General features: G+C 39.9%; 1 protein-coding gene across 4 annotated transcripts in view; it reads left to right on the top strand.

The window, feature by feature from the left end:
- Window positions 1-12585, top strand: part of LOC126272718 (solute carrier family 12 member 6) — a 1173553-nt gene that overhangs the window by 1061048 nt on the left and 99920 nt on the right. For all 4 annotated transcript variants that reach the window (XM_049975756.1, XM_049975759.1, XM_049975758.1 and 1 more), the window contains exons 10-11: window positions 1616-1869; window positions 8754-8873. In XM_049975756.1, the coding sequence (XP_049831713.1) occupies window positions 1616-1869; window positions 8754-8873 (374 nt within the window). The remainder of the gene's footprint in view (window positions 1-1615; window positions 1870-8753; window positions 8874-12585) is intronic.

Raw genomic sequence — 12585 nt, 5'->3', positions numbered from 1 at the left:
AGCATGGTAGGCAGTACAGAGGGCGGCAGCAGTTATACAGGATAGAAATATAGGAGGGAGAGGCAGTAGGCATATGGGATAGGAATAGGACACATAGACACCTGCATTGGTGAGTTTGTGCTACATATGATGACGATGACATGGAGTAGTGGATTGGACAATGGGTTACAGAAAAGTTGAAGGGAGACTGAAAGGAAGCAGAGTGACATTTGGGTACTGTGGCAGGATGGAGATGGCAGTGAGGCAGGGGTCTTTGGAATTTGTGACAAGGAGGATTAGAGAAACAAAGGATTTGTTGCAAGGACAGCTCCCATATAGCTAATTCAACAAAGATGATATTGGGGGAAGTGATCCAGATGGCAGGGGCTATGAATCATCCATGAAATCAAGCATTTTTTGCTCAGTAATATATTCCACCACTTGGTGGTCAACTCTGCTCCTGCCCACAGTTTGACAGCGAATGAAGCCATGTCATACCCTGCTGTAATTTATGCCCAGTGTTCTACATGGGCGTGACCACAAACCAGCTGTGCACTCAAATGATTGTCCATTGCCAGTCTATGGCCAAGAGAAATGTTGATCACCCAGTTACTGAACACACTACACATTACTGAACACAACATTCTTGGCTTCAGTGGCTGGTTTACATTCTTTGCCATCCAGATCCTTCCCACAACACCAGCTGTTTTCAGGCCTGTTTATGTACCTGTCAATGGCTAAATACCTCTACTATTTGCTGAGAGGCTAGCTTTACTCGTAAATTATTTATATTTTGCCAGAACTTTGAATTACCATATTTTCCATAATGTCTTATATGTATTCTTGTCTTGGGGCAGCCCCTATTACTTTTTCCTGTACTGCTCCCTGTGGGACTAGGTGACTTCTCTTGGATATAATAGTAGATGTCCCATTAACCTGCCCCTTCTTTGGGTAAGGATCTTCCATAGATTTTTCTTTAATAATTCGTAATTTCATACTGTACCTATCTGCTCAGTATGATAGTACCACATTTCATCTTCATTTTAGTCTTCTTCAGATTTCTGATGATCCATGTTTTTATTCCACACAATGCCAAGCTCCAGTGGCACATGTCCAGGAGCTGAAGTTATTTGTAATTATAATCATCGAAGATAAGCATATATGTTAAACACTAAGAACTAGAAGGATTAACAAATTCATAATTGTTGTAAAATGTATTACTGGTCAGACTTAATTAAATGATGTCATTATTAATGAACTGATTACAAATGCTTTTTAGTCATTATACACGTATATAGTATTACATTTATTCCTGTGCCCTAAAATTATGTAAAGCTAGAAGAAATCTTTCGTCAGTGTAAGTGTTTGTATCTGTTTTATGCTTGACACTGGCAGAGATGTAGATTATACATTATCATTAACTATGAAATGAAATCAGCAATTGACACCCAAATTTTCTGGGTTTTAGTATTTGCAAATATTCACAATTAATTCCCCCCCCCCCCTCTCTCTCTCTTTCTCTCTCTCTCTCCTCCACCTCTTTCCTTCCCCCCTCCTCTCTCCCTTCCTTCCTCTTTCCTTCCCCCTCTCTGTGTGTGATTCTTATTAACCATTATGCGTTTCTTGGTGTTTTCAGGCAATCGCAAAAGATGGAATCATCCCTTTCCTAGCACCTTTTGCTGTGTCATCTAGTCGTGGTGAACCTACACGAGCACTAGTTCTGACGGTGCTCATTTGTCAGTGTGGTATTTTATTGGGAAATGTTGATTATCTTGCACCCCTGCTCTCTATGTTTTTCCTAATGTGCTACGGATTTGTCAACCTTGCTTGTGCACTACAAACACTTCTTCGCACACCTAACTGGAGACCGAGATTTAAGTACTATCACTGGTTAGTAAAGAACAATCTTTCTTCAATGGCTCAGCTATGCTATGTTTCACAGATTATACAGGTATGTTATTAGACTTGTAAAAGTTTGATTTACTTCGTAACTTAAGCAGTACACTTCTCAGAAGATAAAATCATGTAGTTTATTGTTTCCTTAAAAATTGTTTTCTGGTATAATATGTTCACATTCACTTTCAGGCAAATTGGTTAGGAATTTTTACAATGGTTTTGTAATACACTGATCAGCCAGAATGTAACCATTACGCACTTAAAACTCAACTTTGTTTCCTCTGAATCACACAAAACAGCTGCAGTTTGTCATTTAAGGGAATAATCCCAGAAATAGATGACACCAGCTTTCCATGCACTGATCATAAACTTCTTGCAGATTGAGAAATGATTATTAGGTTCTCTGTTACGATTTCACACAAGTATGAAGCCTAATAACAAAGATATCTTGAGATTAGTAAATCATCTCAAATTCACTGTACAGTCCTCAAACTACTGTAGTATAAATCTGGACTTGTGGTGTGCATATAAATCTGGACTTCGGGTGTGCACAATCTCCATGTTGGAAAATTATTTGCCGATTGGAGAAGGCATAAGCCACGAATGGTGCTCGATTGCAGTGGAGTAAAGTGGGTGAATAGATGATGAATAATTTGGTCTGTGCAGAAATCAGACTTTTTGCAATAAATTAAAGAATTTAGTCCTAAAGACTGGCTGGTGCTCAATACTTGCCACTGCCTCATGTCGTATGTCATTTGATCTGTTAGTTTTAAGTAGAGTAGAAACTCAATCCTGTGACCCTCGATTAACTGACTCCTTGAATTATCTGACCATGTGTCCAATCATTGATCTGCATTCTGAGCAGAACAGCATGCCAGTGTTAGCGATCAATTTTACTCCTGTCACTAATTAGAAGCACTTCAGGGATGGCTTCACTGGTGGAAAAATCATCACGATATTAGGCAAGTTATTTTTCAGGTGTCAAAATTTCTGCTGATGATAACGCCTATAGAGAGGTTGTTGAAAAAATGGAAAAAACAATGTCAGAAAATAAACTGGTAGCTGATGAGTTATACAACATTGACAAGACTGGGATAAACTAAAATTCTACCTCAAAGTGTGAAACTGCCATAGGCACAACACTAGCACAGAACAGCCTGACCATTGCAACATGCAGCAACGCAAGTACTGACCATAAATTCATGTTTGTTATCGTCAAATCAAAGAAACCAATAGCCTTAAAAAAACATAAACATGTCAGCACTTACCATTCATTACAAAGCTCAAAAAAGTGCTTGGATGAATGGTAATTTCTTTAAAGAACTGTTTTCTATGCATTTGTTCTGGCTGTTAGAAAATATTCGAAATCCAAAAACCTGCAACCCTGTGCAACTGTATTGCTGGATAATGCCCCAAGCCATCCCTCTGAGTCTGAAGTTAAACAAGGTGATATAAAAGCTATGCTTTTGCCCCACGTGTGGAAATGTAATTTTCTTACTTAATTCTGATTTAATACATCATTTTGAGCTCTGCAAATGACTTGTTTCCTTTTCCTATGGTTGTCCAACCTTGTTAACATTAATTGAGGTTCCACTGTACCATATAGAAGGTTGTTATGTAGCAAAGGAGTGGGATCATAGATAGTTTGATTTGAGGATAAAATTTTGCAGGGAATTCAGTGACACAATTGGTGGCAATGCTGATCTTGGATATAACTGGAATTGAGATGTGGACATCAGGAAAGATATGCTGCCTTTCAGCCAAACTATGCCGTGTAGAGTTTGGAATAGATTCCATTACTGGGATATGCTTTGTTGCTCTTACCATAACTAATTCACTTAATAAATAAATCCTGCAGTATTCTACCATAGAACTGCAGAGCATTTCGAACTTCTTGTCAATTAGGAACAGATGAAATATTATGTAAAGGGCAGATTGCTACTTACTATATAGACAAGATTCTGGGTCACAGACAGGCACAACAAAAGTCTGCCAAACATGAACTTTCGGCCAAAACACCTTTTAAAGTAGACAACACACACACACACACACACACACACACACACACACACACACACACATTCACAACTCTCCCACACATAACCACTGTCTCTTTCAATCAAGGCCAAAAATATCATTGTAATTACTTTACAGGTTAACATTGAGTATCACATGATACTGTTGTTTCTCTTTAGGAGAATGTACACTGAAGCACCAAAGAAACTGGTATAGGCATGCGTATTCAAACACAGATTTATGTAAACAGGCAGAATATGGTGCCTCAGTCGGCAACACCTATATATGACGACAAAGTGTCTGGCACAGTTGTTAGATTGGTTACTGCTGCTACAATGGCAGGTTATCAAGTGTTAAGTGCAGTTTGAAAATGGTGTTATAGTCAGCACACGAGCGATGGGACACAGCACCTCCAAAGTGGCGATGAAGCGGGGATTTTCCCATATGACCACTTCACGAGTGTACTGTGAATGTCAGGAATCCGGAAAAAACATCATATCTCTGATATCACTGCGGCCAGAAAAAGATCCTGCAAGAACAGGATGAGTGATGACTGAAGAGAATTGTTCAGTGTGATAGGAGGTGCAACCCTTCTGCAAATTGCTGCAGACTTCAATGGAGGGCCATCAACAAGTGTCAGCGTGCAAACCATGCAATGAAACATCGTCAATATGTGTTTTTGGAGCCGAGGCCCATTCGTATACCCTAGATGACTGCATGACAGAAAGCTTTACACCTCTCCTGGGTCCATCAGCACAAACATTGGACTGTTAATGAATGGAAGCAAGTTGTCTGGTTGGACAAGTCTCATTTCAAGTTGTATTGAGCAAATGGACATGTGCTGGTATGGAGACAAACTCATGAATCCATAAAACCTGCATGTTGACAGGGCATTGTTCCAACCTGGTGGAGACTCTGTAATGGTGTGTGGCTTGTGCAGTTGGAGTGATATTCGAACCCCTGGTGCATCTAGATATGACTCTGACATGTATGTAAGCGTCCTGTCTGTTCCCTTCATCCATTCATGTCCATCGTGCATTCCGACTGACTTAGGCAATTCCAGCAGGACAATGTGATGCCCCACACATGCTGAATTGCTACAGAGTGGCTCAAAGAACACGCTTATGACTTTAAATGCTTCTGCTGGCCACCAAACTCCACAGACATGAACATTATTGAGCATATCTGAGATGCCTTGTAATGGGCTGTTCAGAAGAGATCTCCACCCCCTTATAGTCTCATGGATTTATGGACAGCCCTGCAGGATTCATGGTGTCAGTTCTCTCCAGCACTACTTCAGACATTAGTCGAGTCCATGTCACGTCGTGTTGCAGCACTTCTGCATGCTCATTGGGTCCTACATGATATTAGGCAGATGTACCAGATTCTTTGGCTCTTCATTGTATATTTTATGAGTACATCATCTGTAGTGAAACACTAAAGTCAGATACCTGAATACTTTACCATGGAGCTGCAGCATAAAAGTTATAGTGATTTACATAAATGAAGCTTAAATTAGATACAAAAATATACAATAGCATGGAGTCACAACTTAAAATTTACAGTGATTATACAGGGTGGTTCGTTTATAGTGACCAGGCCAAATATCTCACAAAATAAGCATCAAACGAAAAAGCTACAAAGAACGAAACTCGTCTAGCTTGAAGGGGGAAACTAGATGGCACCATGGTTGGCCTGCTAGATGGCGCTGCCATAGGTCAAATGGATATCAACTGTGTTTTTTTAAATAGGAACCCCCATTTTTTATTAGATATTCCTATAGTACATAAAGAAATATGAATGTTTTAGTTGGACCATTTTTTTCGCTCTGCGATAGATGGCGCTGTAATAGTCGCAAATGTATAAGTATGTGGTATCACGTAACATTCCGCCAGTGCGGACGATATTTCCTTCATGATACATTACCCATGTTAAAATGGACTGTTAACCAATTGCGGAAGAGGCCGATATGATGTTGATGTATTCCTATTGTGACCAAAACGCCCAATGGGTGTGTGCTATGTATGCTGCTCAGTATCCTGGACTACATCATCCAAGTGCCCAGACCGTTCACCAGATAGTTATGTTATTTAATGGAACAGAGTGTTCAGCCAAATTTGAAATGTCAACCATGACCTGCAACAAATGATGATACCCAAGTAGGTGTTTTAGCTGCTGTCACAGCTCAACTGCACATCAGTAGCAGACAAATTGCACGAGAATCAGGAATCTCAAATATGTCGGTGTTGAGAATGCTACATAAACATCGATTGCACCTGTACCATATTTCTATGCACCAGGAATTGCATGGCGACAACTTTGAACATAGTGTACAGTTCTACCACTGGCACAAGAGAAATTATGGGACGATGACAGGTTTTTTACATGCATTCTATTTAGCGACGAAGCGTCATTCGTCAGTAGCGGTAACATAAATCGGCATAATATGCACTACTGTGCAACCGAAAATCCACGATGGCTGCAAAAAGTGGAACATCAGCGACCTTGGTGGGTTAATGTATGGTGCGGCATTTTGGGAGAAAGGGTAATTGGCCCCCATTTTATCAGTGGGAATCTAAATGATGCAATGTATGCTGATTTACTACATAATGTTCTACCGATGTTACTACAAGATGTTTCACTGCATGACAGAATGGCGATGTACTTCCAACAAGATGGATGTCTGCCACATAGCTTGCATGCGGTTGAAGTGATATTGAATAGCATATTTCATGGTATGTGGATTGGTCGTCAAAGCACCATACCATGGCCCACATGTTCACTGGATCTGACGTCCCCAGATTTCTTACTTTGGGGAAAGTTGAAGGATATTTGCTACTGTGATCCACCGACAATGCCTGACAACATCCATCAGTGCATTGTCAATGCCTATGCTAGTATTACAGAAGGCGAACTACTTGCTGTAGAGAGGAATGTCGTTACCCGTATTGCCAAATTCATTGAGGTTGACAGACATAATTTTGAGCATTTATTGCATTAATGTGGTATTTACAGGTAATCACACTGTAATAGCTTTCATTCTGAGAAATGATAAGTTCACAAAGGTACATGTATCACATTGGAACAACTGAAATAAAATGTTCAGACGTACCCAAGTTCTGTATTTTAATTTTAAAAACCTACCTGTTACCAACTGTTCGTCCAAAATTGTGAGCCATATGTTTTTGACTATTACAGCACCATCTATCACAAAGCGAAAAAAGTGGTCCAACTAAAAAATTCGTATTTCTTTACATACTACATGAATATGTAATAAAAAATGGAGGTTCCTATTTTTAAAAAAAACACAGTTGATTTCTGTTTGACCAATGGCAGTGTCATCTTGTGGGCCAACCATAGAGCCATCTGGTTCCCCCCTTCAAGCTAGACAAGTTTCGTTCTTTGTAGTTTTTTTGTTTGATGCTTATTTCGTGAGATATTTGGTCCGGTCATGATCAATGGACCACCCTGTATAAATGAAGATTCTGGTGAGGAAAAAATTTGTTAAAAATGCATCTCATTGAAGGATCCAGTGTAAGTTAATGCAATATATTCACAGTGCAAAATGCTGAGTTATGTTCAGTGAAAACCTAGCTGACATATAACTTATAGGAGGCCTGTTCAAAAAATTCCGAAACATTCATAATTCCGTGCCAGTGGTGTGTTGGAGCAAAATGTGGTTGGTATCTGTCCATGCCTGTGTTTAATGTGTAAGTGCCACAAGTATCATTGTTGTGTGTCTGTTAGTTATTGTTCAGTGCTGTGTTGAGTAGAATGTTGTGGTACACAGTTAGCGAATTTTGAGATGACAGAGTTAGAGGAACAATGCGTCTGCACTAAATTTTGTGTGAAACTCAAGAACACCTTAACAGAGACACATCAAATGATGCAGGAAGCCTATGGTGAGTAGTGCTTAAGCCTAACTCAGTGTTACGAATGGTTCACACAATTTTAAAATGGCCAGATGGAAGTTAAAGATAACCCTCATTCAGGACGCGCTTTAATGTGTACTGATGACATTCATATCAGGATCATCAATGAAATCGTGTGCCAGTCAAAGACTCCAAGAGATTTCAGAGGAATGCAACATTTCATTTGGATCATGTCATGAAGTCCTGGTACAGCATCTTGGAATGCATCGTGTTGCCGCCAAGTCCGTCCCACAGCTCATGAGCCGAGACCAGAAAGATCTTCGCTTCACAACTTTTGAAGAGCTTTTTGATAGTGAAAATGAGAACAAGGTGGATCCTGTGGACTTTTATTTTATTTCGTTGAAGTCACTTTTGGAATGATGAAAATTTACAATGATAGAAGAGATACCCGAAAATTAGCACTTTGTGCATTTCAGCAAGGGGCATACCAAGACTGCTTCTGGAGGTAGAAATGGCATTACAAGTGATGCGTCAATTGTGGAGGAGAGTATTTTGAAGGAGATCATACACAGTAAGTAAAAGGTAAGCATAGGAAAATTTTGTGGACAAAGTTCTAGAATTTTTTGTACAGACCTTGTACGTTTAGTCAGAGAAAAAATGTTAACAGGATGTGGAGCAAATTTCGTCTAGAGAGACAATATTAAAGGTTCATGTGCAATGAAAAGGACTTCAGTTAAAATTACCCATCTTTGTTTTTGTCGGAGAATGTGTCACTGTCATATCTTGGTCATGCTGGGTTCCAAAAGGTAAAATTAGAGAAATTAGGTCTCATGTGTCAGATGTGTTCAGTGTACAACAACTACAAATGTGTCAGGATGGAGAAAAACTATGGTACTGCAAGCTGCTGTGATAGCTAGAGACGTAGCTATAGAATTGTGGAGAATATGTTCCACACTTCCCTTCTGATTTGTGATATTTATTTTTTACCAGGTCGCTGTCATTTCTGGGACTGTCACTCTGCATAGCAGTCATGTTTATGACAAGCTGGTATTATGCACTAGTGGCAATGGGAATGGCTGGATGCATATATAAGTACATTGAGTACAGAGGGTAAGTAACTTCACAATCTTTAGAATCACCACCATAAAGATAATTTCTCCATAGAAATATACTTTAATTGACAAGTTCATCAAAATTCTGTGCCACCTTAACCTCTTATGATCTGTTTCACCCCTTTCTAGTTAAATGCTGTATATTTAGAAGTCATTTATGCTGCTATACTCCCAATACATTTTTTTCTCTATAATTATAATTTTATGTATAAATATTTTACACATTTTTTTGAAAGGGCTGCATCAAATTTATCTAGGCTTTGCCCAAAATTGCAATTCAACTACCCCTGTTGTGAAAGATGCATTCATGCTTTACACCAAGGTGGCAAAAGTCGCAGAACAGAGATACACACACATACATATGGTGGTAGAACTATGTACACAAGGTATAAAAGGGCGGTGCAATGTCAGAGCTGTCATTTGTGCTCATATGATTTATGTGAAAAGGTTTTTGACGTGATTATTGCGACATGATGGGAATTAACAGACATCAAATGCTGTATACTAGTTGGAGCTAGACACACAGGCCATTCCATTTTGGAAATCGTTAGAGAATTCAATAATTGAGGTCCATAGTGTCAAGAGAATATCACATTTCAAGCATTATCTCTCATATGGACAGTGCAGTGGTCGACAGCTTTCACTTGATGACAGCAGTAGCATTTACGTACAGTACTGTGATGAAATTTGGTATTAGTGGGCTATGGCAGTAAACGACTGACTTGAGTGTCTTTGGTAACAGCACAACATTACCTGCAAACATCTCTCCTGGACTTATTGATTGAACCGTAGATGACTGGAAAACCATGGACTTGTCATATGAGACCTCATTTGGGTTGGTAAGAGCTGACGGTAGGGTCTGAATGTGGTGCAGATCCCATGAAGCTGTGGAGCCAGGTTGTCAACAAGACACTGTGTAAGCTGGTTGTGGCTCCATAACTCCACAATGGTTCAAGCTGTGTTTACATGGAATGGACTGGGTCCTCTGGTTCAACTATCATAGATTGTAAATGGTTGTGTTTAGCTACTTGGAGTCCATTTGCAGCAATTCATGGACTTCATATCCCCAAAGAATGATCGAATTTTTGTGAATGTCAGTGCATCATGTCACTGGGCCTCAACTGTTCACGAATGGTTTGAAGAACATTCTGAACAATTCGAGTGCCTAACATGAATCCCATCAAACCTTTAAGTTACTTGTTAAAGAGGTCAGTTTGTGCACGAAGTCGTGCACCAGCAACACATTCACAATTATGGACAGCTGTAGAGGCAGTATAGCCCAGTAGTTTTGCAGGGGATTTGCAACGACTTTTTGAGTCCACGACACGTCAAGTTGCTGCAGTATGCTGTCAAAAGGAGATCCGACATTATTTTAGGAGTTATCCAAAGAGTTCTGTCATCTCAATGTATTAACATCTTTCATTCATTTATTCTTCATCTTTGTACCGCATCCCCCTTTCTTTGTGTTATAAATATTTGTCATACCATTGAAGAAGTAGTGTAAAAGATTGAAAGGCGCATCCTTGGAAAATTGCTCACAGGTTCTGCACAAATGCATCTACTTTTAATTTCAAAGTAATACAGTTCATCCAGATTTCTACTCTAAAAAATACAAAGTCATTAATAAACCTTGAACATTGTTGAGCATTACCTATGAAATAAAGCAATTTATCATGTCAGGTAAGGGAGATATGAATGATCAGAGTGGTCCTAGTGAGAACAACAGTGTTGACTATCATACGGCAACTGTTTTCTAAGAGAGAGCGCAAAATAACTAATTGCATCTCAGGGTCAGAACTGTATGGTGAAGTGTTGTGATGTTGGACTTTGTTGGCAAAGTTGTGACACAGTTAGTACATGAAGAACTTACTGAGTGGAGAAAACTGTCACATGCCTACTTCTTCAACAATACAAGTTTTATTTAACACCAGCCAAGTAAAAATAATTCATAGAAAATAATCTTGAAACAAAGAAAAAGCAAGTACATCTAGAAGTGAATACCTCTTTGCAATTACAGCTGTCAGGTGGTATGCGTACTAAGCAACTCAAATATTAATGCTGGAGAACACTAACTTTTTCTTCAGGATGGGAAGCACCATAGGACGAACCACTCATTCAGGCTAACACTGCACACTCATTAGATGCAGCATCCAGTTGAACTGAGAACAGAGATCACACCACATTTGGAAAACAGGCATATCTGTGTTCAGGCCGAATGTCGGCAGCTGGGAATAATAAAGTCCATATTAATGTCCAGAAACCAACAAATTATTGCAAGCTCATTGTAAATAAGACCACTGAAGACTGTGTGGTACAGATCTACAAGCTGAAACAAATGAGGCTAATAAACAGTCCACGGCAGCCATTAAATATGATGCTGTTGTTTACCTGTGTGGCCTGGTACCTGCAAGAGTATCACTCTGCACCTCTCCTAGTGACCCCAACTGATATGGGTGCATAATTGTATTGATTGATCCATTGACACATCTGGCAGGATTACAAGAAAAGACAACTTCCTACGAAACCATGGACGTGGTGAAAATCCTGCTCCTTTTGATTGTGAAATGTTTTGTAGGCCATTTTGCCATTTTTAAATGTAAGCAAATTATAGAAAACATAGTCCAGCAGATAGCTGGTCTTCATAAAGAAAACAGCAACAGAAAAACATGTAGTGGTCAGCTGTGGCTGCTACTCAGTTCCTCTGATGACTGAACAGATAAGTCCTGCCATAAAACATGCGTCCGCGCAAATTGCTGTGAACGGTTGATGCAGACAGGGTTGTAACTGACAGAGCTTTCTTGCATGTCACAGGGCCTCTTCATGTCTGTGGTGTTCTCCTTCAAACAAGAGGACAGTGGTGAACATAGTGTTCCTCCACACTATTGGTCCAGGGTGCATTCTCCCCATGTTTGTACATTTATATTAGTCATCTTCATGATGTGTTTTGGCTGGGCCTTGAAGCCCCTAAGAGGGGGCTCCACAAGTTCTACTGCCAGAGTAGAGTTCAACATAAAGCATTTGGCAGGGAAGCATGGTGTCTACATCTACATCTACATTTATACTCTGCAATCCACCCAACAGTGTGTGGCAGAGGGCACTTTACGTGCCACTGTCATTAACTCCCTTTCCTGTTCCACTTGTGTATGGCTCGCGGGAAGAATGACTGCCGGAAAGCCTCCATGCACGCTCGAATCTCTCTAATTTTACATTTGTGATCTCCTCGGGAGGTATAAGTAGGGGGAAGCAAATACATTCAATGCCTCTTCCGGAAACGCACCCTCTCGAAACCTGGACAGTAAGCTACACCGCGCTGCAGAGCACCTCTCTTGAAGAGTCTGCCACTTGAGTTTGCTATACATCTCCGTAACGCTATCATGCTTACCAAATAACCCTTTGACGAAACACGGTGATCTTCTTTGGATCTTCTCTATCTCCTCTGTCGATCTGACCTGCTACGGATCCCACACTGATGAGCAATACTCGAGTATAGGCCGAACAAGTGTTTTGTAAGCCACATCCTTTGTTGATGGACTACATTTTCTAAGGATTCTCCCAATGAATCTCAACCTAGCACCTGCCTTACCAACAATTAATTTTATATTATCATTCCACTTCAAATCGTTCCATACACATACTCCCAGATATTTTACAGAAGTAACTGCTACCAGTGTTTGTTCCGCTATCATATAATCATACAATAAAGGATCCTC

This window comes from Schistocerca gregaria, chromosome 5 (assembly GCF_023897955.1).
Source record: "Schistocerca gregaria isolate iqSchGreg1 chromosome 5, iqSchGreg1.2, whole genome shotgun sequence".
NCBI lineage: Eukaryota > Metazoa > Arthropoda > Insecta > Orthoptera > Acrididae > Schistocerca > Schistocerca gregaria.
Note: the sequence above shows the minus strand (reverse complement) of the source record. Positions and strands in the feature narration are given on the sequence as shown.